Here is a 27,804-nt window from a genome sequence, read left to right on the forward strand (position 1 = left end):
TGTGCGTGAACAGTGTGTGCATAGCAAGCGGCAGAAACATATCGAATTGTCGATAATATATAAGTAAACAATATAATGAATGAAATATTAAATGCATTAATTTAACAAATATGCTCATAATTATGTTATAATAATTGTATTATAATTAATACGTTATTCTGCCTGTGCTAAATATCGATTTTTCGTAGCGTGTTATCGGGCGTTTTTTAGTGTCATTCCAGTTGGCGTTTTATAGGAAAATTCTGCGCATAGAGCAATACTGGTTGGAATCGTATTTTTTTTGTTGTAACATTTTGGGTGTTTTTGTTTGTGTTATGCATTTGTTAATTAAATGGGATGCGGCTTAACGAAAAAATGCAAAACGTGTAAATCGTGAGCATACAAGATGAATGCTGCACAACAACGGCTGCTGCTCCCGCTGCTTCTGCTGCTGCAGACGTCCATTGTTGTTGTGCAGGCAATGTGCCCCACAAAATGCAGTTGCAAGAACATTTCGGAAAATATACAAACGTTGCGTGTGCGCTGCGACGAACAGCATATTGTTAACTGGCAGGAGCTGCAATTCGGCGACGATGTGCACCTCATAAGCAGCATGTAAGTCCACCGCACACACATTCAAAGCACATTCATTTATTGCCCCCCATTTTGAATCGCACAGCAATGCGAGCAAAAACGCCATTGCTCAAGTCAGCGAAGAGGACTTTAAAACCTTTACGAAACTGGAACGCTTGGACCTGTCATCGAATCTGCTCAGCGAACTGGACAAACACAGCTTTGGCAGCAGCCTAGCTAATGTGGTGCGCCTCAAATTGGCCAACAACTCGATCAGTCATATTTACGAAGGCGCCTTTGAGCTGATGCCCAAACTCAAGCAGCTGTAAGTTTTTAACAATTTGTTGAATGAAAAACTCTTGCTACATCAATGTGTTCCATTAGTGACTTGTCGAACAATCCGCTGGCCTGTGATTGCGGTCTAATCTGGTTGATTGCCTGGTCAAATGCACGCGATGTGCGCCTGCATCCGGCACCCAAATGCGAATCTCCGGTGAATTTTCGCGGTATGCCGTTGAAAAAACTGAAAGTGGGCATTGATTTCCGTTGCGAATCGCTGCTGCAGCCGCTGCTTGAGCTGGTGCCCAAGCAGAATCAGGTAAGCAAGCAAAATAGTTCCTCGAAATGTAAACGGATAAATCTAATTTGCACCCCATAGATTGCCTTTGAGGGCGACGAGCTGCAGCTGAAGTGCTATGCGCCCCGTGTAGCAATTGGAGCACCGCGTGAATCCGAGGATTTGCCCACACGTGCCTATGTATTTTGGGGCTGGTCGGATAAGATACGCCAACAGAATTCCACCGACGACATCATCTATCGCGACCCAACCAAAGTGTTCAACGATGTCAACCTGGATCCGCGGCATTCAACCGATTCGGGCATCTTGAGCTCGATACTACGCATTGGCAGCCTAACACAGAATCACACCGGCATGTGGGATTGCACGCTGCGCAGCCAACAGGCGAATCTATCGCAATCGATAGTGTTGCATGTGGTGGCCAAGGGAACGCTCTATTGCGATGCACTCGTAACGCACACCAACAAGGGCAGCTACCATTGGCCACGGACAATGCGAGGCGAGACGGTGCTGCAGGCTTGCGTGGAGGAGCCGAGCGAATTGAGCAGCGAACGGAGGGCAACGCATGCGTGTGGCAACGATGGCAAGTGGCAGCAGTTGAACACGGAGAGTTGTGTTTATGTGAGTGAAACGACGCGGATATTCGAGCAATTCGCCAAGGTGAATTTAACGCTAACGAAGGGACAAAATGCGCTGGAGATTGCGCGACGTTTGCACAATTTCACGCACATACAAACGCAGCTGCACAAGATACGTGATCCGATGGATTTGGAGTACATAGCGCGGACGCTGCTCAAGTATTTGGAGCAGCCGCTGGAGGTGCATCAGCAGCAGGAGATAAGCTATCTGCTGATGGACATTGTGTCGCAGCTGTTGACGTTGCCGGGCAAACTGTTTGAGGCCGCACAGCGTGAACAACAAACGGGCCACAAGCTGTTGCACATTGTCGAGGCGGCAGCGTTGCACCTGGAGACGGCAACCGAGACGACGGCGGATGGCGAATGGCGTCAGCGACAACGCAACATATTCGTGGAGTTCTTTAACATTAGTCTCGAGCAATTTGTGAGCATGTCGTGTGTGTGGCTCGATGGCAGCCAGCGTGGACTGCAGTGCAATAGTGCCAACGATACGATTCCAATGTACGAACACGGCGACATCGATGCGGCAATCCAATTGCCACAACAGCTGTTGCACGAACTAACGAATGTGAGTGCAACGAGTAATTTGCGATTGATGATAACGCTGCATCGCAATGCGAAGTTGTTGCCCGAACTCTTGAATGCCACACAAACGCTGTCCTCAGCCATCATTGGTGCACGTCTCTACAGCAACGAAGGAGAGCTACTCGAGGAGCAGCAACATTCGGAGCAGCAACAACAGTCGATGCTTGAGGAAGATGTCTACCAGCAACGCATCACAATAATGCTGCGTGCGCATCCGTATCACGATGCGTTGAGTGCACCGCAGCCAGCGTGGTGGGATGCCGAAGAACAGGCGTGGAATACACGCGTCTGCCAGCAACACTATCAGCATCGCACACTCTTGATGTTCAGCTGCAGTCGCAGCGGTTACTTTGGCCTGCTGCAGCGTACCGCTTACCTCAATGACTATCGCAGTGAACTCGCTGGAGCGAGGTTTCGTCACGCTCCCCTCGCTGTTTATGTGGGTTGTGCTGTGTTGTTTGCCTGCGCCTGGTTCAACATTGTCACCTTTGTGGTCTTTGGCTGTGCCATACGCATCAATCGTGTGCAACGTCATGCTTTGGTCAACACTTGGCTGGCGCTCGCCTCGCTGTGCTTGGCCTTTGTGCTCGGCATCTATCAGACAACGAGTCAGCTGCATTGTCGTCTCTTTGGACTCCTCCTACACTATCTCAGCCTGTGTGTGCTGCTCTGGTTGTGTGTCAGCCTGAGCAGCATGTACAAACGGTTGAGTAAATCAACGACAGCCACTTCGCTGCCACAGCACACGACAACAACAGCCACAATGGCAGCCTCGCAGCTTGGAGGGATTGCAGCCGGCGCTTCACAGGAGCCGCATCAACGGAAACCTATACTCGGCATCTATCTGGTTGGATGGGGCATTGCTTTGTTGATTTGCGGCATCAGCAGTGCTGTGAATATGTCCGAGTATGCAGCTTATAGCTATTGCTTTTTGCACAATGCAACCACGTTGAATGCTTTGTTGGTGCCCGCTGTCATCCTCTTGATATTCAGTGGGATCCTGGCGCTGTGCATTTACTATCAACTCAGCCAGCAGGCGGTGAATGTGCTGCAACAACGAGAGCAGCAGCAGCAACATCAACAACAGCTGGGACAGCGACAATATTCGGATAACAACACTCAAGCAACGGAACACATTGACTTGGATTGGCTGGATGCGAATGGTTGTGCCACAAAGGAGGCAGCGCCCAGTTGCTCTGCGTTGCAGTTGCAACTGCAGTTGCAGGAACAATACAGCACATTGAGCAATCCGTTGAGCAGCATCGTCGATGATTACGAACGTTCGAATATGTCACATCTGCGTGGACATCTCAGCTTTGTGGTGCTCTATGTCGCGGCATGGAGTTCGGCGGCGTTGTATGTGCACAGCGAGGAGCAGCTGTATGTGATGTGCTTTGTGGCCAGCTGCGTGGTGTTGGGACTCTTCCTACTCCTCTTCTACAATCTGACGCGCAACGATGCGCGACAAGCGTGGACGCAACATCGCTTGGCGCGTGTCAATCGGATGCTTGTTGCCGGCTACAACAATGGAGCAGCAACAACCGGAGGAGGAGGAGTTGCAAATGGAGCTGGAGCAGCAGCTGGGAGCAGCGGCGGTGCTGCCATGATTAGCAACTCGATTGTGGCCTACAAAGCGACGGCAGCAACTGGTTCACTGTATGAGGCAAACAATTCAACGGGTTCGCGTTCAAATAGTCAGTGCAGCAACAAACAACGCAGCAGCAGCGCTCGAAGTATGCGCAGCCAAACACGCAGCAATGGCCAATTGGATTGCACCACGCAGCAGCTGTTGAGTGCGGCATCTGCTAGTGGCAATGGCCATGGCATCACCATCATCAATAACAGTAACAATGTTGGAAGTCTGGGTGCCACATCGTTGCTGCATGAGAGCAGCATTCCCAGTGCTGAGCTCTTCTACAATCCCAATCAGATCAATGTGGCACGCAAGTTCTTCAAGAAACAGAAACGTCTCGCGAAGCGCAACAACTTTGAGCTGCAGCGTCAAGCGTTGCCACAAACGTTGCACAGTCAGCACAGCTTGAGCGATGCCAGCTCCGAGCAGCTTTATGCCCGGCATCACAATGCGATGACGTTGCTTGCCGGTGGCAGCAAAGTGAACAATACGAATTTGCATTATCGCAAATCTCCGACAGCGCTGAAGGAGGCGCCCACACAGCTGGAGGCGTTGCAGTATAAACGTTGTTTTGTGCCCACAACGAAGATACTCCAGGCGAACATTTATACAAACATACCGGAGACATTGACGCCGCAGCATGAGGTGATTAAGCTGCGGACGAGCGGAGTGCGAACGCCTTCGTTGTTGGATGAGACGTTGCATGAGCATGAGGAGCATGAGGATGAACTGTTGACCACGCAGGAGGATGACGATGGCAGTTCGTTGGATGAGCATGCTCCGCTCTATGCCAACACAATGCCAGTCAGCACGGTGGAAATCTTTCGCAGCACCAACAACGGAGCAACAACATCAACGCCTGTGGCCAAGAAGCAGCCAAGTTTGGAGGCCATGAACAGTTTGGGTTTGCCAGAGGTAACAACTCCAAAGCAGCCGCATCTCAACAGCAGCGCAGCGAGCGAAACGCTTAGTGTTGCAGAAGAGTCTCCATTGCTGCAAAAGCATGAGATTTATGTCTCCAATTCACTGCAAGTGACCAACAGCATACGATTAGAGGATGATTTCCCAAGCGTGCTCATTCGCTATAGTCAACAGCAGCAATCGAAATCGTTGAACAACATTAGCGATATGCTGGCAACGAATGGAGAAGCCGCTTCAGCTGGCGATTCAGCTGCTGGAGCAGGAGTTGCTCTTCCTCTCGAAGGCAGCGCCAATTCGTTGCAGAATCTGCCACAGTTGCAGCAACCGTTGCAAGTCGGTGATGTCGCTGCGCATTTTCAGCTGCCGAATGGCACGCGTTTGCTCTCGGCGAGTCCAACGAACGAGAGCGATCTGAACTATCAGAATTCGGAGATTAGCATACGAAGTCATGGTTTGTATGCGCCACAGGCGGATAACGATTTGAATCTCACGCTCACCGATGATTTTCGCTGCTATCAATCGTCGAATGCCAGCGATGCGGATGTCGACATTCTCAACGAGTTTGACGATGAGTTTTTGCCCACCAACGAACCGCATTACAATCATCATGTGGCGCTGCTTGGCAACAACAGCAACAGCAATAGCAATAGCAACAGTGGAGCTGGCGAAGCTGCTGCCGAACAGCAACCAGACGAAGATGATGACGATGAGGATGAAGACGGAGACGGAGATGTTGTGGGGAATGTTGCCACCTCTGACGTTGGCGAGTTGCAGCACGATGACGATGAAGATGAGGAGGCCATGAATCATTCAATCGATGAACTATACGAAGCCATCAAATGCCGCAGTCCGCTGAAGAGTTGCAGATCCACACAGTTGCCGCCAATGCTGGCGGAGACGAGCAGCAGCAGCTCGGATAGATTACGCAAGACTGACACAACAACAGCAACAACAACAACGATAACAACGAGTGGAGCAGCTGCTGAGGGTGTGAATCTGAATGAAACTGTCGAGGATGACAGCAGCCAGAGCAGCGTCATCTCGTACATTGATCCTAGAGCCAGCAGCGAGCAGCAACAACAGCAACAACAACAACACAACAATCCCAGTTAGCTGGACGACAACTAGACTAGAGCTGCAGATGCGAATGCAGATAGAGATGCAGATAGAGATACAGATAGAGATACAGTTGCAGATGGAAAAGGATATAAAGATGCAGTTGTAGCTGAAGATATATATAGAAAGAGATATGCAGATAGAGATACAGTTCCAGTTGCAGATACAGATACATATGGAAACAAAGATACAGATGTAGTTACAGATACATATGGAGATAAAGATGCAGTTGTAGCTGAAGATATATATAGAAAGAGAGATGCCGATAGAAATACAGTTGCAGTTGCAGATACAGATACATATGGAAACAAAGATACAGATACAGTTGCAGTTGCAGTTGCAGATACGTATGGAAAGAGTAAAGCAGATAGAGATACTGATGCAGTTACAGATATATATGGAGATAAAGACTTAGTTGCAGATACATATGGAACTAGAGATGCAAATAGAGATACAGATGCCGATATTGAAAAAGTTGCAGATACATTTGCAGGAGATAAAGATACACTTGCAGTTGAAAATACAAATGAAGCAGATACAGATGCAGTTGCACATACTTATGGAGATAAAGATGCAATTGCAGTTGAAGATACATATGGAAAGAAAGATGTAGATAGAGATATAGATACAGTGGCAGATACAAATGAAGATAAAGATGCAGTTGCAGTTGAAGAAACATATGGAAATCGAGATACAGATGCAGTTAAAGATATTAATGAAAATAACGCCAGTGCAAAGCTTGCTTCTGAAGCCAACTTCTTACAAACTTAACGCAGATCTTCCTTTATATATGTGTATCTCATTAGACTTGACACAGATCTTCCTGAAGATATAACTATATCTATATACAATAATGAGCAGACTTGACATAGTTCTTCCTCTATATCTATATATAATAACAAGCAGATTTATAACATCATCCAAAAATATTCAAATTAAATCCAGAATCAAGTGCAACTTGACAAAAGTTTAGAACAATATACAATATACAAAAATGACAGTTGTAGACAAATGCAGCTTCCAGATATTTATATAAATATTAATAATAATAACCCAGTTGATAGATTGATCGAATCTAATATACTATGTAATATGTACAACAATATTTAGTTTAGAGCAAGAAGTTAGATAGAAAAGAGGATGACAACAAATTATAGAACTGCAACTAAACTGTTGTATCTATATATCTCTGTATCTTAGCTAACAAAAGTACTCTACAATAATATCTATCCATATGTATCTTTGGATCTCTTAGCTAAGAAATGTATCTACGATTATATCTATTATATCCATGTGTATCTCTGTATCCTTAGCTAAGAAATGTTTCTCTATCTCATTGCAATCTGCAGCCAACTCACTTCACTACCCAGATCTACCACACACACACATTTAGCTAAGTTTTAGATACACACACACACACACATCCCCTCAATAGAATTATAAGGCACAAAACACTCACACACACACACACCTTTTAAATAGTATTAGATTTGTACTTTTTATAACGCTTTATACATAGTCGGTAAGCAATGCAAATCGTTCATATATTGCTTTATACATATAACCTAAACTATCGTATAACTATTACTATTACTATCAACTATCGGACTATCGTTCAATCACACACGCCACACACATTTAGCTGTACACTTGTAGTATTTATATTATTATTAATAATATTATTACTATTATTATTATGGCCTACACACATAGTCTGTAATCGCGTCATAACCTAATGAGATTATTATTATCCATCATCGAAAGAAACCACCCACAACAACAACAACAACAACGAGATCAACAACAAACTCCAGATCTAATTAATAGTATTGTGAAATGCAGTGTTTTTTTAAACGTGTTAAATTTAGTAACTAATACTTTCTATATATGTATATGTGTACGTATTTTGTATATTTACAATCTTAAGTGCGAATATAAAATGTTTATAAATCATAGCAAAATTGTGGTTTCTCTTTTTGCATAACACTTTTTCTTATTTATTTTTTAACAGCAGAGAATTCTTTGGAAAAGAAGGTAATGTAGAGAATTTCATTTATATTTTGATGTCCGAAACCTCTTTATTTTATTTATTATTTAGTATTCGAACTTTTATAGAAATATTTAGAATTAGGTAACAACAAAAAAAGTTAAGAAAGTAATGTAGAGAATTTCATTTATGTTTTAATGTTCTGAAATTATTTTCGACAATTTATGAAATTTTGTTTGTGCAATTTTCGAAATCCTTGAAAAGAGATAAGTACAAGAATGTCCTGCCAGGATACATGAGGAAATTGTATAGTATTAGTTTTATTTATTAGTTTTGATTATTATTATTTGAAATTTTATATAAATATTTATATTTAGTAGATAATAATATAGTAATTAACTAATTATAAGTTTACGTATGCCAAAAACTCAGTCGATAAATTAGTAGATTTTATTTTCCTTTATTATGATCGAATTATAAAATACACTTGAATATTTATTGGTTGAGATATTTTAGCATAAGTAAACTTGAATGTACTTAAATTTTTACATACAATATTGTTAATAAAACAATTAAAAGAAAAACAAATTATCCTTTAGAATCATTTCCTTAAGAAAAAGGAATAAAGAGAGCTAATAACTGAAAAAAAGAATGCTTTAATTTATTGGGAGGACAATAGGAAAAGAACATTAAAGAAAACATTCATTGAAAAAAGGTAAGTAAACAATCAATGCAAAACAATTGCCACAAAGGTATGAAAAAAAATGTTTTCTCAACTGTCAAAATTCAAATTCAAAATTTAACGGCTAAAAAATCAATGCAAAAAATTTGCCACAAACCAACTTTTGCATAGTCATAACTCAGCCATATCCTGGCGTATCCTGACAGGACATGCAGTTTTCTACTCGTACAGAGCACTACTACCGATCTGCATTCAAGGATTTCCAAAAAAGGACAAAAAAAATTTCCATCAAGGATGAAAAATTTTTACAGGGGGAGGCATAGAAAAATTGTTAAAAAATCAAAAAATGTCCTGTATCTTGGCCATTTGAAGGACGACAGGGATGTCCTTTGGCATGAAGATAGAGCTTGGACCGAAACTTCAGAAAATGTATTCAAAAGGACGAAAATCCTTGCAGGAGCTGAGATAAAAGGACATTTTTGTAAATAGAAAAGTAGCCATATCTCGACCGTATCCTTGCGTATCCTGGCGAGTCCTGTGCCAAACAACTACTTTTGATGAGGCCCACCAACTGGCCAAAGGACATTCAAATTGTCCTTGTAGTTTCCGAGATATCCTGGATTTGATGATTTTCGACAAATTTCTTACGAAAATTTTCAAGCGATGATTTTGAGATATCGAAACCAAACGATAGTTAAAATTTAAAGATTTCGAAGAATAATAACAACAAGAAGAAGACAGTTGTTGGCTTTGTAAAGAAATTACAAATGATTTTCATTTATTATTATGATAATTTCGCCAAATTTCTTCGAAAATTTTCAAGCGATGATTTTTAAATATCGAAACCAAACGATAGTTAAAATTTAAAGATTTCGAAGAATAATAAAAGCAAGAAGACATTTGATGGCTTTGTAAAGAAATTACAAATGATTTTCATTTATTATTATGATAATTTGTTGTTGTTGTTTGTAATGTTATATTATTATGGGAGTACAGTGAACACATTTAACAGCTACTTGTAAAGTAGATACATTCGTAGGTCATTCGTTAGCTTGAGGACTCGTCGTCCCATTCAATAAAAAAGTATTAAATATATGTATGTATAAAGAGTGTATGATGAAAGAGTATGAAATGTAATTCGAAGTTCATAGCACAAAAATCTAAAGATTAGTTTGAATGTGTGCGAAGATTCGTGTGTGTGTGTGTGGGGGGTGTGTATAAATACTTTAACACTATCACTTAAAGTTGTAACAAATAACGTTTTTAAAAATTTAAATATACATATATGAATTATTCGAGGATATTATTATTGCTGAGTTTGCCAGAATTAACAGGCGCTGTGCGTATTTTTTAGATACAAAATAACATGCAGTTGTTCTTTGCTTTACTATCCAAGCAGTTCGTTTGTTTGTGAAGCGTTTGCCGTTTAATCATAAATTTGTCCTGCTTTCCGTCTGTCCGCGAGCTTTGCTGCATGCAGCTCGCTTAACTTTGAAACTATCTCGATGGAACTTGCATTCAATGATTTTATCATATAGCTGGCGAAAGTAAAGAAAAAGTTTATTTAATGCTTTTAGTTTTCTCTCGCATAGACTCACTTTTGTCACAACAAGTTTGCCATCACTCTGCCAGGGTAATTTTGTGTCTTCGGCATGCCGAAGTAGATTCAAATGCTTCTGATGGATTTCCAGCGTCGCAGCAGCAAGCAAGCGGAGCTCAAACCGCTGGAATATTGGCTAAATTCGCTAATGTTAATGTTACGTGTTGGAATGTCGATTTTCTCTTTCAAAGTCTGCAAAGAATAGATAAATCTTTAGTCTCACTATATGCAAAAGAAAAAAATAATGTGATTGTACCTTATAAGCTTCTGGAATTTCAGTTGGTGATCTGTGCACAATGGTGCCATTGATGTACAACATGTTGGCCGCACTCTCCTCGGGCAGCGTCAGCTTCTGATAGGTGAAACTCGCCTCGCGCTCCATCCGCTTCACAATCTCCTGACAAGTGGGGCTCGTGCTCACACAGAGCACATCCGGCCCAGCCATAGTCACGTAGTACTTCAAACGCTTCGATCCGTTCACCTGCAAGTGCAATCAAGAGAAGAGTCTAGTTTTTATTTGGAATTACAAAGTTTGGGAATGAATTTGCTTACTCTTATAGGTGTCACTGGATATTCAGGATATGCCATGGCCACGGCACGTGCGCCCTCCTCGTTCGTAAACGACGAGATGCCAATGAAGAACTCGCGTCCTAGCGAAAGGAATTCAATAAGAATTATGGAATAGTTAAGCGAAATTAAAGCAAGATGTCAACACTTTTAATACAGTTGTTGTAAGTTTAAACTGAGATAGACAATATGAAGATCTAGTCTTAAATTCATTATACAAAATAAGCACATTTCGATTAGCTATCTTAAATGTTCACTTAAGCATTGTGATCGTTAAGCAGTCTGTTTCACCTTAAACATTAAACTACCTTTTTATTTTTGAGGAGTTCTTTTAAGCTAGCTTAATTTGTCATACTGTAAGCTATATTATATCTATATTTGATAGTTCTAGCTTTTCTAGACACTGATATTGAAGTGTTTAAAGCGATGAACAGACAGACAGATAGCAGGACAAGGCTATATTGTATTGTGTTTACAGATATCTTAGCCTTAGTATTACATTTTGATAAGTTCCCTTAAAGAAGCTAACTTAAATTGCCATAGTATAAGTTGTACTATACTTAAATACTCTAGGGGTTTTTAAAGTGACGGACAGACAGACAGCAGGACAAATCATGTCTAGATTGCAAGTGCTTAGTAAGCACTGCTTACATATATCTTCTTTGCCTGCTAAGCTAAGCGTTAATTTAAATCACTTTTCATTTCGAGGTATTCCTTTAAAGCTAGCTTATTTTGTCATACTGTAAGCTGTCTTACATTTAAATTTGATGATCTCCAGCTCTTCTAGACACTGAGATAAAGATGTTTAAAGAAACGGACGGACAGACAGACAGCAGGACAAGGCTAAATTGTAGACAGCAAGTGCTTACAAATATCTTAGACTTTCCTTTAAGCTTATTCCTAACTTCCTTTCACCCCTCTGCTCACCCGTAAAGAGTACATCGCCCCCGTCGAGCTGAGCATGTGGATCATCAATCTCAATGACAGGAATATCAAGCTCCTTCTTCAGTATGATGGCCATGCTGTCGGCCTCGCGTCGTCGTTTTGCATTCTCGGAGCGTCCAATGAGCGCAACGCCATTGCAGACGACGGCGCTGCTCTCAACGAAGACGCCCTCGGGCAGAGCATCATCCGGTGGCAGCTCAATGACATCGAGTCCGATTTCACGCAATAAAGCGCAATATTGTTCGTGCTGTTGTTTCGCCAATTGCACATCAAAGCTGCCACTCTCTTGCAGCGCATTCGAGATTCTACACAACAATAGGCAACAATACAGAATATATTAGTACAAAATGTTCTCAATTAAATTCAATAACAACAAATAACTAGATGGAGCATTAATTCATTCACGGGGTCAGTGCGTGTGTGTTTGTTTGTTTGCATGTGTGTGTGTGTGTGTGTGTGAGGGTGTTAAATCGGCAACAACAACCCCTCCACAGCACATGCCCCACCCAAACGCTATGCCATGGCTGCTAGGCAACATCATGACCTAATTTACAATTTACTGCTGCTCTTTGCACGCTCTTCATTCAAGCAACCCCCTTACAACAACAACACCACCCCGCCCCAGGTGCTAATTTAACACCTGCTTGCTTTTGGCGCTCGCTTTCGCAATTGTTTTCACTGTCCAGTCGTATGGGGCTGCTTACCTGGCGACAATGGCGTGCGTGTATTTGGGTGACATTTTCTGCACTGGTTAATCCACCGGGTTACGGATTACTTCTGCTGGTGACCACCAGGAAACACAACGACGGAATTCCACTGCGCGTTTTGCGTTTGCGTTTGTGTACACGATGAGGCATGCCATTCGCGTACACGCGACTACACAATAATTGACAATCACAACGAGGCGGCACAACTTACCATGTCTGTTAATTGACTAACAGCACTGCAACTAACAGCGACGCTGCTATCGACACTGTCTTAACAGCGCTGCATTTATCGATACAACGATTAACTGCGCTGTAGCTCGGTGTTGCTCATTAACAGCAATCTAAATAATAAAAGGCGCTATTCTAAATTGATTGTTTATTTTTTTTATACATATTTACTATCTGTCATGGAAATGAAGAGCACAAATTAAATCATTAACCAATGGTATTAAAATATGCACAAGCTTTTGAAAATATACCAAAATGTTAAATGCAGTGTAACCAGTCGGCAATTGTATTTTGGTAGATCAGCTTGGCGCTAAAACACATATTTTTGAATTTAGCTTAAAAGATTTTGTTTTAAGGAAAATATATGCTTAACTTTAAATTAAAGTATAAACTAACAAAATTTTAAGTTTCTTTGAATCAATAATATATAGACTGTTGAAATGTGTAAGTTTTAAGCTCTAAGTTTAAGGGTATTCCAATTAGAAATAGTTTAGTACTAATTCTATGATCTATAATTAAAAGTGTCAAAAATATTTATGTACATTTTAGGCTTTTCGAGCTAAACTTTCTGGGTGAGAAGGGAAATCCTTTGCTGTTATGTTCGCCGCAGCTTGCTAGACTGCAAAAGAGAAAATATGTTGCCTATCTTAAGGCGCATACGTTAACTAAGTAACTTGACTTGGCCAAAATCGAAGCTATACAAAGTATTTTAGGGTATAAATTAACATCTATGTATCGTTTGGGTAGTGATCATAGCAAGCGCTTCACACAACAAAAAAATTCCAAACACAAATTTTGTTACGCCAACGAAAACATTTCCGCATTTAACTTTGATATTATTTGCAGTAACTATTGGAGATTACAGATTAGATCAGATCAGCGGTCATGTATCAGAATCAAGTGGTGTTGACGCGCGAGCGTCGTCGCTTTGGACGGCAATGCATGTTCGAGGATCGCAACGAGCTGATGGTCAGCGTGCATCCGAGCAGCCGCTTGCGTTTGAAGTACATCATGGGCAATCCGCAGACGCGGGGCATGCAGCTGAGCTCGATAATGGCCAGCAGCGAGGTGGAGACTGAGAATGCCACCTACGATGAGCATGGCATGTTTCACTACGAGGGCGGTTGGCCCAAGGAGGTGAACATGAACGATGAGGAGCAGACGCTGCGACATCGCAAGAAGGTCGAACGTGACGATGCCTGGGGCGAGGAGGTGAAGACATTGATACGCACCACCATGAATACGGCACGTCAGAACAATGCCATCAATATCTATAATCATTTCTTCGACGATATACCCTACGAAGTGGGACGCACCATTTGCATGCCATTCAAGTCTCGCACCATCAACATCATTCACGACATGTGGCGTCCACAGCGGCACATGTCCGTCATCAATTGGATGCCGAACAACAACAAGCAGATCATGACACAGTATAGCAATCTATACAATTTGGGCGAGGATGATCGCAAGTCACGCTTGGTCACCGAGGATCCCACAAACGGTTCGACGAATGCTTTCTATGTGTGGGACGTTAAGAATCCGATTAAACCGTTGTCCTACTACGACAGCATGGAGGTGATTTCATGTGCCAAAATCTGTCCCAAGGAGGAGAACAATCTGGCGGCTGGCACGTACACGGGCAAAGTGTGCATCTGGGATATGCTAGAGAGCGGAATGACCACCGGCATTTGCCCCATGGAGGCGGCACATCGTCAACGGGTTTCGGCGATCACTTGGGTCCACTCGAAGCTGAACACAGAGTTCTATAGCGCATCGTTGGATGGATCGATCAAGTTCTGGGATACACGTGATCTCAAGATGCCATCGAATGAGATATTCCTGGAGACCACTCCGAATATGAAACAGAATCGTCAGGATGCTCACGGTTGTACGGTGCTGGAGTTTGAGTACACGATTCCGGTGCGTTTCATCGCTGGCAGCGCCATGGGATACGTGTTTGTGGGCAATCGCAAGGGCTTGAATCCCGTCGAGATGCTGGTGGGCAGCTATCAAATATGCGCTGGTCCCATTCGCACCATTCACCGTAATCCGTTCTTTGTGAAGAACTTCCTCATCGTGGGCGATTGGATTGCCCGCATCTGGTGCGAGGAGGTCAAGAATCGTCCCAGCACCATGTATGTGAAGAAGCGCAATCAATTGATGTGCGGCGCCTGGAGTACGGGACGCGCCTCGCTCTTTGTCACCGGCGATATTGAGGGCGTTCTTGATTTTTGGGATTTGCTGTTGAATCAACGCGAACCCATCTATAGCGTCAATTTCCGGTCGACGGTCACCGCCGTCGTATTTCAGCCGGGCGGACAGCATTTGGCCGTCTCGCTGGCCAACGGGGATACGCACATCATGAATCTCGATGAGGCCATGAAGCACACCACCAGCAAGGAGAAGGCTCTCATGGCAGCCGTAAGTCAATTGCTATACATTAAAATGTAGTTGATGATTAATGGTAGTAGATTCATTTATTCATTAGTAGCAGCATATTTGAGACTAACTTTTGTATGTTAGACAGTTTAAACAGCTAATCAAAGCTAAAGCAACTACATTTCCTAAGACTGTTCTGGACGCTAATCGTAAATTTAGTTCAAAATGTAGATATGTAGAGAAAAACCCTTTTCAGAGCTGATGTTAGTTTACAAAGTTCTTTTAATGTTTATATTAATAAAAGTAATCATAACTAACATTGCTTGTAGGTAAAAGCCAAGTTGGTTTTACAGCTGTGAACTTTAAAATAGCAGTGCTTACGAGCTACGCGCTTAAAATGAACAAGTAAGAAAGCTACAGTCGAGTGTACTCGACTGTGAGATACCCGCTACCCATTTTAAATAAAAGCAATATATTTTGCGGTATTATTCTCAAAATATACCAAATATACTGCAAAAATACTAAAAATATACCAAATGGTATATGTGGTATATCGATATAGTACCGCATTCAAAATATACCATAGATGGCACAATATACCAGATTGTCAGCCAAAGCAACTAAGACCCCTAGTAAGTAGGCGTTTTTGCCCATACAAAAGTATTTCTTTAATAACTTCGACAATTTTTATTTAAAATTACGCTTGTTATTCGATTTTTTGTGATTTGGGGGGCGGAAGTGGGCGTGGCAAAAATTTGAAACAAACTTGATCTGCGTGCAAACATAACAAATGCTGTCGAAAAAAAATTATAGCTCTATCTCTTATAGTCTCTGAGATCTAGGTGTTCATACGGACGGACGGACAGACGGACAGACACACAGACGGACAGACGGACATGGCTAGATCGTCTCGGCTGTTGACGCTGATCAAGAATATATATACTTTATAGGGTCGGAGACGTCTCCTTCTACCTGTTACATACATTTCCTGTCGGCACAAAGTTATAATACCCTTCTACCCTATGGGTAGCGGGTATAAAAATACTAAATACTATGAACGCAACTTTCAGACACAATTTAGTTTTTTGTTAGTTTAGTTCTTCTTCGATCTTAATGTATTTATTTTTCAAAATTTAACAATTTTTTATTATTTTGGGGTTTTTTGCTTGTTTCTTATCTATATATTCCATTTTACAAAAACAACATCCAAGCAATCAACTTACAAAAAGGAATATGCATAAAAACCGTTTTGTAGCTTTATTTCTGACGCACTGCTATTTTAATGTTCACAGCTGGACATACGATATTTTTTTTTAGTTTAGTCAACTGCTAACTTTTGTCTGCATTTCAGTTGATAATCAAGTATATTTTTTACTCTGTGGTATATTTTGAATGTAGAACTATATTGATATACCAAATACAGTATTCGGTATATTTTTAGTATTTTCCGGTATATTTTTGGTATATTCTTAGAGTATGGTTTTATTGAAAATAAAAGTAGAACAATATCGATATACCAAATATAGTTTTCGGTATATTTTAGTATGTTTTCGGTATATTATTTCGGTATTTTTTTCGAATATGGTTTGTTTGGAAATGGAAGTAGAGCTATATTGATATACCTAATTTAGCCTTGGGCAGATTTTAGTTTGGTTTTATTGAAAATCAATGTATAACTATATAGATATACTGAATATAGTATATTCGCTAGATTTTAGTATTCTTTTAATATAGTTTTATTGAAAATGGATAGAGAGTATATCACAGTCCAACACACTGTAGCTTTAAGACTGCAATTCCATTCATTTGTAAAAAAGTTAATAACGAACTGATAATATTATATTATATATACTTTTATGATAACATCAATTTATTTTGTAGTTGCATCTTCATTACCTGTATCTAGCATTTTTTTCCTTATATCAAATGACTTAAAATTCTCGAGACACATAGTTTATGAACCTACCAACTTATCAAGACCAAGATTTTTTCATTAATTAGAACAGAAGATACAAAACTGAAGTTAGAGTATTGAACTCGTTAGCGTGTAATTTGCATATTTTATTTTACATACTTTTTATAGACTTTTATTAGACTTTATTGTTTACTACTTATATTATGCTGAGTCGGGCTTTAGTTGTCTGAAATTATTTATACCATATGCCACTCTTTCTGCTAGATGTTCGAGCGAGAGATCACGCGCAGCAAGCTGCTGGAGGCTCGTGTCGATGAGATCAAGCTGCGTCGTCGCACACAAATGTTGGAGGAGGAGGAGGAGCGCCAATCGAAGGCTGCGCCTGTTGTTCAGGAATATATGCCCGATCTGGAACTTGATCCCGACAACCCAGATCAGTTCATCAAGATGATCGAGTCCGATGAGGAGTTTCGTGTCGCCCTCTCCCAATTCCACGAGACTCTCGAGGCCGTCGATCGCAAACGAGCCGCCGAAAAGAAGGTGATGGAACGCACCCACTTTGAGCAGTACTATCTCGATAATCTCGCCGAGCAGGCAAAGCTCGAGGAGGCTCGCAAGAAGCGAGCCGGTTCCATCACCTCAAAGGAGGCCCGCGAATTGCGTGCTGCCAAAAAGAAGGCCGCCAAGGCCAAGGGCAAGAAGTAAATGAAGCCTTTGAAGCTGAACAGAATATATTATTAACTATTATTTTACTTGTCTATACGAATAAAACAATTGGGAGCATTTCAAAGCACTTCGCATTGAAGAATTACTTTAAAAAATGTACTAAACTGAACTTACAGAAATGTGTCTAAAGTGATAAAATATAATATACAAAAAAAATTATATATAAGCTCTTCTAAGCTTTCATTTAAATATTTATACACACAGAAAGAAAAAAAAACGTGTTAAATTGAAGAATAAAATCTTGAATGAAGATCACATGATGACAAAATTGAACCAAGAATTTTTTTTTTTTTAAATCAAGACCAAAATTCTATACATAATTCTAGATTGCAATCCTGTTTCAAAATTGGGAAAATCTCAATATTGGAGCAAGAAGGCAAAATCTTTAATTAGGAAAAATTAGGTTGGTTCTAGTTTTAAAGGAATTCATACATTCTAAGAAACAAGAAAAAAATCCTTGAATTTTAGATTTTTTCAATCTTAAAAGGCGATTTAGTAATCTCAAAACGAAGAACAAAATCTTGATTTAAGATTTCTTCAACCTAACAATCTTATTTCAAGATTTTTTATCGAAAAATCAAATAAATCTTACATTACATTCATTACATTCTTGAAGCAAGATTTAAATCTTTAAATAAAATGGTTTCTATCTCAAAAAAAATTTAGCATAAAGACCTTGATTGAAGATTTTTTCAACCTAAAAAATTGTGTTTCAAGATTTTGTTTCAAACCAAAAATCTTTTTTCAAGATTTTTTTTTTGTTAACATCAAAGAGATCTTAAATCAAGATTTGCAATCTACTTTTCAATCTAGATTTTTTCTCACTGTGTACCTTAGAGACTTAGATGAAGCCAACTGATATTTTTGTACAAAAAAAACTTCGCACAAAATGAATTCCGTATAAAATAATCGAAATCGCCTAAAATTGTTTTAACCATAATGAATTGCTAAAAGTTTATTTGAATTGAATAATATAACACATGGGCTGAAAAGTCACAGTGTAAGATTAGAACACGAAATTGCTTTTGATCCATTGTTTTGAAAAAGGCAAAAGTAGTCTCACTCTAAGCTCAATAACTCAAAAACTAATGATTAGAATATCATGAAATTTTAGCATCTGTCTTCTGAAGGATTGTATTAACTGAAAGAAAGGTGACTGTAATAAAACTAGCGCCACCTATGTGTTAAGCCCGGGACTTTTCAGTCCATGTGTTATATTCAATATTTATGTTTTCATGAGAGACCCGAAATTATTTTGGACTCTTACCAAAATCCAATCAACCATATATCATAAAACTTATTAACAAATGTACACGAATGTACCAAAAATTTTGGTATACTACATAAAAGTTTATTATTTATTAAGTAACAACCTTTAAGCTTGCTAAATTCTTGCTCTGTATGTACATATAGAGTAGTAAGTAGATAAATGTAAAAAAAATATATGTTTATATATAGATCGATAAATCGATAAAGCTTTTGAGACTTAATTCATTGGATCTGAATGTCATATGGAACTGTTTCCTTTACTTTCTAGTTATTTTCTTCGTTCATCCGTTTTACAGTTTTTTTTTATTGGTTTCTTTCTTTTTGGTTTCTTCTAGTTGTGAGACGAGCTTAATGCTTGTCAGAATCGACGCCCGTGTCGAGGAAATCGTTGACCAAACGCATTGCCTTCCTGGGAATCAGGCGTCCGATCTTCTCAATGGCAACAAAGCGACGTGGAATCGCCGCCTCCTCCAGACCCTCTCGCTGTGCCTCAATGATGGAGGCAGCCGCCTCCTGGGGTGGGATCAACTTGAACAGGTTGGGGAAACGGAAACGTGGATTCTTGCATAGACCAGTGTCGATCATGTAGGGGAAGATCGTGGTCAGCTTAACCTGTGTGAAATAAGAGACACATTAGACACATAACATTTTGAATAGAATTCTTCATTCATTACTCATCGCTTTCCCATAAAATTCAAGGGTATATACTTACGTTAGTCTGTGGATTCTTGAGACGCAGCTCCTCAGCAAGAGCGGCCATGTAGCCACGCACAGCGAACTTGGTGCCGCAGTAAGGCACCAGATTGGGCAGTCCAAAGAGACCGGCGCAGGAGGAGAGAGCGACAATGCTGCCCTCGTTGCGCTCCACCATATCGGGCAGGAAGGCTTGAATAATCTGTAGCGAAAGATGAATTCATGCAATTGGCTTTAGAGTCAGTAAAATTTAAAAAAAAAAGTGAAGTCATAGAGTAACCAAAGTCAACTTTGGTGCAACCTCCTAGGTTTTACCGTATGGAAGATTTTTCTTAGTCACACTAAATACCATTTTATACTAATTCGAAAATTTCAGATTAGTCGTAGTGTCAACTTTGGTGCAGCCTTCCAGCTCTTACCATTACAGTTGTGGACGTATTAGCAAGTGTTTTATTTTTGTAAACAATAATTTTAGTTCATTACAATTTGAAGACTCAACTATCTCATTATACAATTCCTATTTGTAAATTATGTTACACCATCCTAGCTCTTATTGTTCAAGTTGTGGACGTTAATAGAACCGCTAGTTAGTATTCAGTTTTGGTAGAACATAATTTTAGTTCGTTAAAATAGATATTTGAGAAGACTCAATTATCTTTTTATACAACAGTTTAGATTGTGGGATATCATAGTTCCGTTTAGTCAGCTAATCAGAGTTTTTATTTTTATGAATTCATTTTAATTAGTCAAAATACAAATTTAAATACACCCATACAACCTCCTAGCTATTACCACTTGGACTGTGTGTTGATAGTTCGGTCAGCGGTAACTTGGATGTATTTTAAGACTCAACTAACTCTTATATAATCGAGGAACCTACATTATGCTACAGCCTCCTCGGTTTTACCGTCTTACCGATTTTGGACATTCTTAGTATGGTCAGTTAGTGTTGTTTTGCTAAAGAATAACTTTAGTTTGCTAAATTAGATATTTTAAAAGTCAATTATCTCATTGGAGTATCCCATAGTATGATACAGCCTCCTAGGTCTTACCGTCCTTATTGTTCCGTTCAGTCAGTTAATCAGTGTTTTTATTTTATTTTTTTAATAATATTAATTTGTCAAATTGTCAGACATTCACTTGGAGGTACTTCAACTCTCAACTAACTATATGTTACAGCCTCCAAGGTCTTACCGTCTCTTCAGTCAGTTAATCAGTGTTTTTAATTAGTCAATATATGAGTTTTAAGACACCCACAAAACTCGAAGATATTATCACTTGTAGGTACTTTTAAAACTCAACTATCTCATTATATATCGAGATTGCTAAATGTTGTTTCAGTTTCCTAGATGTTACCGTTTGGATTTTGCGTTGCTAGTTCAATCAGTCTGTTATTTATTTTATATGACATTAAAATCGGTAGCTTTCCAGAAGTTTGCAGACACTATATCATAATCTGACTTACCCAGAAGTGAGCGAGCACGTTGATGTCATACATGAGACGCGTCTCCTGCTCGGTGTGTTCCAACAGTGGATGGCAGGGCATAATGCCAGCGTTATTAACAACCACACTGATGAAGCCATGCTCCTTGCGCACCTTGGCGGCCAGCTCAACGATATCCTCGCGCTTGACCACATTGCAAACGTAGCCAAAGGCAGTGCCGCCAGCCTGTTTCACCTCCTTGACGGTCTGTGAGTTTGTCTGCTCGTTGACATCCCAGCAGATGACCTTGGCACCCAATGCACCATATTGCAATGCCATCTCCTTGCCCATGCCATGTCCGGCGCCTGTGATCAGCACAAATTGTCCGGCCACATTTGACTGTGGGCGTGTGGTGAAGGCCTTGAACACTTCCTCGACAATGGCAATCCAGAATTTGGCCACAAGCACCACAATGTCCACGATGAGCAGCACAATGTTGTAGATATCATTGTTGTTGCCAGCGCTTCCGGCAGTGCCGCTGAAAGAAAGAGAGAGAGAGAGAGGGCATTAGGTAAATGGGGAAGTGCGTGTTATGAACTAATTACCGACAACTATAATAATATAACATATTATTATTTTTATTATTGTGCTGATTATGAGATCTAGAGCTAGAGCTGATCTCTAGTTCGCTTGTAAATGCGCTAGCCGGAACCCATAACCAAACAAAATTAACTCTTACGCATTGACATTAGTTTTTTTTTTGTTTTTTTATTATACCCGCTACACATAGTGGAGAAGGGTATTATAACTTTAGGTTACAGACAGGTTAATTAAAGTATATATGTTATGTTATGTACTTGATCAGTGACAAGATGATTTAGCAATGTCCGCCTGTCCGTCCATCCGTATGAACACTTAAAGATATTTGGTATATTTTACACTTTATGGTATATTTTGAATATATTACTACCAAATGTAGCCTTTGGTATATTTTTTTGTATTTTGGTATATTTCAATGACAATAAATAGTATATATATATATATTAATATACCAAATATGTCTTTTGGTATATTTTTAGTATTTTTGTGGTATACTTCGTATATTATGACTACTATAGCATATTTTTAAAGTACTACTATATACCAAATATAGCCTTTTGTATATTTTTAGTATTTTTCGGTATATTTATTTGGTATATTTTAAAATGTAATACCGCAATACTACATACATATGTATGTCAATGTGCTAAATACATCCTTTGGTATATTTTAGTATTTTTGAAATATTAATTTTGGTATTTTAAAATAAATGCTGCACTACTATAGTAATATACCTAATAAATACATTGGTATATTTTTAGTATTTTGCGGTATATTTATTTGGTATATTTTAAAATTTAATACCTCATTACTACATACATATATGAATATGCTAAATATACCCTTTTGGTATATTTTAGTATCTTTGGATATTATTTTTGGTATTTTAAAATAAATGCTGCACTACTATATCAATATACCTAATATATACATTGGTATATTGTTAGTATTTTGCGGTATATTTATTTGGTATATTTTAAAATTTCATACCACATTGTTTTGCTTTATTTAAAATTGGGTAGCGGGTATCTCATAGTCGAGCACACTCTACTTTAGCTTTATTACTTGTTTTGAATTATCTTCATCTGTGGTCAGCTGACCCTTGGTCATGATTCATTATTTCTGGTGCTTTAGTTTCTCAGGTTTAACTAGCTCAGCCTAATAAATGTGATTCTGTAAATTTGTATTTATATTGTAACCGAATTTTTCAATTTCTGAATCTGAAAATTTCATTTTTTTCGAAACATTTTTTAAACTTATTTTAGGAATTTTTTTAATTTTGAATTGTTAAATGTTTTATAATATAAATTATAAATTACATTTGGGAAAACGTGTTTATGTTGAGTTCTACTGATAGCTTGATTATATTTCTTATTGGTCGCCAGATTTTACAAAGCTTCGTCAGCAGTTTTGCAGCTCGCTTTTGCTGCCCCCATTTTTGCTCATTTCTTTCATATCGTAACGGCCTAACCTTAATTACCGCACATAATAACTAAAGTAAACATCATGTTTACAACCTTGACCATGGCTGGCAATCGTCACCCGCTGACTTTTGAGACTTATGTATGTAAATGCTAGTAAATTCCAGCTTCAGCACGTAATGTGCAATGCTCTGAACTCTAGATGAAAACCCAAACCGAATGAACTCAACTCTCAGCAGAGTTGGGCTAAAGAAATTTCACTCAGCTACTGCATTTAATGAAAGACAACAAAAGTCTATTTAACCAGTTGAATTGATTGATATCTAAAATGCAACTTCATTTATTTTAAATTATGAATCTGTCACAGAAGAAAATGTACTTGAAAAAAATAATTCATTTTGACTTTCAGCATGAAATTAATACTCACAAAATATAGCAAAAATACTAGATGTAGCGAATCTTTCAGTATTCAGTATAAATTATATATATATATATATACTAGATCCAACGAATCTTTTATTACGCGTTTTATACCCTTCAGTATTCAGTATAAATTAATACTGCTTGACAAAATATACCAAATATACTAGATCTAACGAATCTTTCATTACGCGTTTTATACCCTTCAGTATTCAGTATAAATTAATACTGCTTGACAAAATATACCAAATATACTAGATCTAACGAATCTTTCATTACGCGTTTTATACCCTTCAGTATTCAGTATAAATTAATACTGCTTGACAAAATATACCAAATATAGTAGATCTAACGAATCTTTCATTACGCTTTTAATTCCTTCATCAATTCCTAAAGCTGTCGTGAATCATTTTTTATGTGGTTCTGGGTTCAAATGCTTTGCGATTCGGTGATAAGTATTTCGTAAGTAAGTTATAAACAAATAAGTATAACTTTATATCATAAAGGTTAATTAAACACATATTCATTAAAATAAACCCCTTTTTTAATTATAGTATGGTATTAAATTAAATCATTTAAGCATTTCGAGATTAAAAACTCAAGTATTTTAACAGTTGGATTAAGAAATTTGTGATTTCTTTCAACTGTTTAGTTAATATACATAAATTTATTAAAGTTGCTTATACTGCGAATACAAAATAAAATGAACCTGAACAAACTTTTGAATTTAAGATAGAAGAAGATTTCGTAATCTCAAAACTATGATTGAAGAACAAAGTGTTGTTTTAGATTTTTCCAACTAAAAAATATCCTTTTCAACATTTTTTTGAAAGATCGAAAAAAACTTAAGAGTAATCTTCTTTTCAATCTATAATAAAACAATCTTGCAGCAAGATTTAAATGCAAAGTTATAAAAATTCAGGTTGTTTAGGCAAATATACTATTTCATATAATATACAAAAGTACTATTTCATATAGTATACTAAATAAGTGAAAGTATTAAGTATATCAAATTTTGCAAGGAATAATATTGTCTTTAATTTTTTAAGTATATTTTATTACAAAAATACAAAATAAACTAAATTCAGCTTGTTTAGGCAGATATATTATTTTAAATAATATACTAAATAAGTTAAAGTATAAAATTAATCAATTTTTTTTAATATTCTTTTAATCTTTCAACTACATTTCATTCCAATTTGTTTACTTTCAATAATTGCCAGAGTATTGTACAGTCATTAAAGATTTTCATATTCCATTGAAAGATGCCAATAAAATGGTTAAAATTGCTAGACATTTTTTATGATATATCATTAGCTAATAAACTGTATTTTTATTCCCACAACTGTCTTTAAAAAATAATTAATTGCTCAACCAGTTGTTTAATCGCATTCACGCTCAACTAATTTGCTGTTTAAGGTTCAGTTGTCAAATTCTTGGGCACAAATTATAAGACACTTAATAAATGTAACATGTAAGTTAAAGGCAAATTTTATTTGAGTGTGATTAACGATCATAAAGTAAAAGCTTTTTCAATTACAAAATCATTTAGCAACCGGTTTTTTTGGATTGAAATTGCACAAAGTGCACATCTGTATTATTTTTAATTTTCTTTTAAGCTTTATCAATCTGACTTCATTTTTACTTCACGTTACTTTTTTTACTGCTATTTTTATTAATTGAATATTAATTATACAATTTACTTATTGCTAAAATAGATGATTGTCAAGAAAAGAAGAGAGAACAAAAAATACAATACATGACACACTTTGAACTTTTATATTGTTATATTTTTACATTGAATGATTTGCTTTTACTAATCAACTATTTAAAAATATTGCATTTGCTATCTGATATGCAATCGCAAATCGCAATCTTAATTACTCATAAATTGATAGTGGAACTTAAGGATGAATCAATTGCTATACTTTCGATTATCAGTTACACTAATTAATAATGCTGAGTAAGGCAAACATAATTTACAATAATCTATTGAAGGTTTGTTGCACTTTAATAAGCTAAGCTAAACTATATATAAATTTATAAACCATAAAAAATATATATTTAATTTGAGTTTATAACGATCATAAGTAGATCAGACGATCAAATTTTGCAAACATTTTTTGAGTTCTAATTTTTGGACTCAACTTTCTGGGAATTTACTTTGTCAAGTCCTTTAAGAATAACGAACGTACTTTTATTTTGTTTGGTAGTTAAGCATACTCTTAGTATTTTTCCACCTCATGTTTATCATAGTTATATACCAAAGTTCTTTTTTAGGTACAGCTCTTGGACATGGCTAATCAGTCTAATAATACACAAAGATCTTTTTTTTTTTGGGGGGTCATAGTTCTCTCTCTCTTAGGCTGCTTATCAACACACTCACACACACATTTGCATATTTGGTAATTCACAATTACGTGTCTCAACTCAAAAAATACAACAAAAAATAAATGTTTTAACTTTCATACACATGTATCAGCTTGATAAGATTATTATTTTCAGCAATTGCAGTTGCTAGCCAAAGAATTATTTATTTCACACATTTTACACTCTCACTTTATGCGTTACTAACCTTTGGTTGGTCTTCGCCATATTTGTATTTGTTTGTTTTTTTTTTTTGTTGTTTCTCTTTGGAAATTATATATTTTACGTGTCAGGATCTGTGCTGAATGTTTAGATCGCTGGGACACACTTCAGACCGTTAGAGTCTGTTAACGAATTCGAACTGAAAGTAAACAGAACACGAATGCTACTTGCCGGTTGTATGAGTCGTATGAGTGATTCTATACGTGCTACGTATATCATCATATACAGTATACAGTATTCATCATAAAAGCAAAAAACACTCACTCAAAAAGCATTCACACTCACTCAGTCACTCACTCACTCGACCAGCTGCTGATCTATATAAAACGAGAGTCACGAACACAACACGCGCAACCTGAGTCTCAATGAAGAATCTGATTGTGTGAGTGTAGTGAGTGTGAGTGTACTGAGTGTGAGTGTAGTGAGTGTGATTCTGGTGAATGTACTGAGTGTTAAATCAGCACTCAATGTTTACAGGCATAAAAGTCTAATATTTATAAACAATGCCAGCCTATATTTTTGGTATATTATTAGACAAAAAACACACCCAACACATAAAATCACATGCACACTCATACACTCACACATTCACACACTCACACTCACATTCGCACTCACTCATTAGGTTGGGCTACAAATAGAGTTCCAGATACAGAACACATTTTCGTTGCTCTGTGTGTTGCAATCGAGTCAGCGATAAGCGCCTGCATATTGCATACCCTAAGAATAGTATTAGATTGAGGAGTTTTAGCTAACTCATCCCATTGAACTGAGCAGCCGGAAGTGCTATGCAGCTGAAGTTTTACAGATTATTACAGATGCACAAATATGTTGCATGCAGTAAAGTTTTTAGTGGCTAATCCAATTGTTTCAGCAGGTAAAAGCAACTGCAAACAAAATATACTAAAAATACTAGATTAATAAGAATACAAATTTGAAAACATTATTTATAAGATTCAAAAATACTAAATTACAAAAATCAATAAATTAAAAAGACTAAACTAATAAGAATTCTAAAAGAAAATTTCAAATGAATACGAATTTATAAATTTAAATACTAACCGAATAAGAACTTAAAGAAATGAAAATACTAAATCAATATGAATGAACAAAAATCAACATATTTAATTAATACTAAGAAATATTCTACAAAATAGAAAAATACAGGGTATGCACTAACAGAGCATACACTTGACAGAAACATTTTAAGTTTTGTAAAGATTAAAAAATACTAATTTGAAAAGAATTAAAAAATAAAATTACTAAATTAAATTTAAACAAAATACTGAATTACTACGAATTTAAAAACACAATAAAAATAAGAATTTAAAGAAATATAAATATGAAATTAATAAGAATGAAAAACAAAATACTGAATTAGATAAATAAATACTCTACAAAATTGAAATAACAGAGTATGCAATAGTTGAGCAACAAACACTGGTCAGTATCCTTTTTTTTTTTTTGAATTTCATAAATTTCAAAAGACTTTAAAAAAGAAATATTCTAAATTATTAAGAACTTAAAAAACAATAATACTAAATAAATAAGATTGAGCAAAATAAAAGTACTCAATAATATATATAGTTTAAAATAGAAATGAAAGAGTATGCACTAGTTGAGCATAC

The 27,804-nt window shown here is 37.7% G+C and overlaps 5 protein-coding genes across 5 annotated transcripts in view; 3 read left to right on the forward strand and 2 right to left on the reverse strand.

Moving 5' to 3' along the window:
* The window catches only part of LOC117571689 (lysosomal aspartic protease-like), a 195,498-nt gene that overhangs the window by 59,196 nt on the left and 108,498 nt on the right, over positions 1–27,804 (forward strand). The gene's annotated exons all lie outside the window — the stretch shown is intronic.
* On the forward strand, positions 205–6,121 carry LOC117577767 (adhesion G protein-coupled receptor A3). Its single transcript, XM_034262678.2, has 4 exons — positions 205–594; positions 659–877; positions 937–1,150; positions 1,211–6,121. Exons 1-4 carry the CDS (start codon positions 386–388, stop codon positions 6,017–6,019), a joined length of 5,451 nt encoding a protein of 1,816 aa, XP_034118569.2. The 5' UTR covers positions 205–385; the 3' UTR covers positions 6,020–6,121.
* LOC117577683 (N(G),N(G)-dimethylarginine dimethylaminohydrolase 1) lies at positions 9,599–12,699 on the reverse strand. Its single transcript, XM_034262578.2, has 6 exons — positions 12,508–12,699; positions 11,786–12,108; positions 10,844–10,941; positions 10,548–10,772; positions 10,290–10,483; positions 9,599–10,229 (listed from the first exon to the last, which is right to left on the reverse strand). The coding sequence occupies exons 1-5, from the start codon at positions 12,540–12,542 to the stop codon at positions 10,358–10,360; spliced, it is 807 nt and encodes a 268-aa protein (XP_034118469.2). The 5' UTR covers positions 12,543–12,699; the 3' UTR covers positions 9,599–10,229; positions 10,290–10,357.
* LOC117577866 (dynein intermediate chain 3, ciliary) lies at positions 13,506–17,834 on the forward strand. Its single transcript, XM_034262821.2, has 2 exons — positions 13,506–15,162; positions 17,300–17,834. Exons 1-2 carry the CDS (start codon positions 13,624–13,626, stop codon positions 17,738–17,740), a joined length of 1,980 nt encoding a protein of 659 aa, XP_034118712.1. The 5' UTR covers positions 13,506–13,623; the 3' UTR covers positions 17,741–17,834.
* LOC117577571 (17-beta-hydroxysteroid dehydrogenase 13) lies at positions 19,345–26,320 on the reverse strand. The gene is made up of 4 exons (XM_034262407.2): positions 26,163–26,320; positions 21,189–21,684; positions 19,743–19,925; positions 19,345–19,642 (listed from the first exon to the last, which is right to left on the reverse strand). Exons 1-4 carry the CDS (start codon positions 26,180–26,182, stop codon positions 19,379–19,381), a joined length of 963 nt encoding a protein of 320 aa, XP_034118298.1. The 5' UTR covers positions 26,183–26,320; the 3' UTR covers positions 19,345–19,378.

The sequence above is a fragment of the Drosophila albomicans genome, chromosome X, assembly GCF_009650485.2.
Source record: "Drosophila albomicans strain 15112-1751.03 chromosome X, ASM965048v2, whole genome shotgun sequence".
NCBI lineage: Eukaryota > Metazoa > Arthropoda > Insecta > Diptera > Drosophilidae > Drosophila > Drosophila albomicans.

Coding starts and splice junctions, on each gene's coding strand:
- LOC117577683 (XM_034262578.2), bottom strand. CDS start 12,542: ATGTCACCCAAATACACGCACGCCATTGTCGCCAG. Junction 12,109..12,507: donor ACGCACGCCATTGTCGCCAG/GTAAGCAGCCCC, acceptor ATTGTTGTGTAG/AATCTCGAATGCGCTGCAAG. Junction 10,773..10,843: donor ATCCAGTGACACCTATAAGA/GTAAGCAAATTC, acceptor TTGCACTTGCAG/GTGAACGGATCGAAGCGTTT.
- LOC117577767 (XM_034262678.2), top strand. CDS start 386: ATGAATGCTGCACAACAACGGCTGCTGCTCCCGCTGCTTCTGCTGCTG. Junction 595..658: donor GTGCACCTCATAAGCAGCAT/GTAAGTCCACCG, acceptor TGAATCGCACAG/CAATGCGAGCAAAAACGCCA. Junction 878..936: donor ATGCCCAAACTCAAGCAGCT/GTAAGTTTTTAA, acceptor GTGTTCCATTAG/TGACTTGTCGAACAATCCGC.
- LOC117577866 (XM_034262821.2), top strand. CDS start 13,624: ATGTATCAGAATCAAGTGGTGTTGACGCGCGAGCGTCGTCGCTTTGGA. Junction 15,163..17,299: donor AGAAGGCTCTCATGGCAGCC/GTAAGTCAATTG, acceptor TCTTTCTGCTAG/ATGTTCGAGCGAGAGATCAC.
- LOC117577571 (XM_034262407.2), bottom strand. CDS start 26,182: ATGGCGAAGACCAACCAAAG. Junction 21,685..26,162: donor ATGGCGAAGACCAACCAAAG/GTTAGTAACGCA, acceptor TCTTTCTTTCAG/CGGCACTGCCGGAAGCGCTG. Junction 19,643..19,742: donor TCAAGAATCCACAGACTAAC/GTAAGTATATAC, acceptor TATTTCACACAG/GTTAAGCTGACCACGATCTT.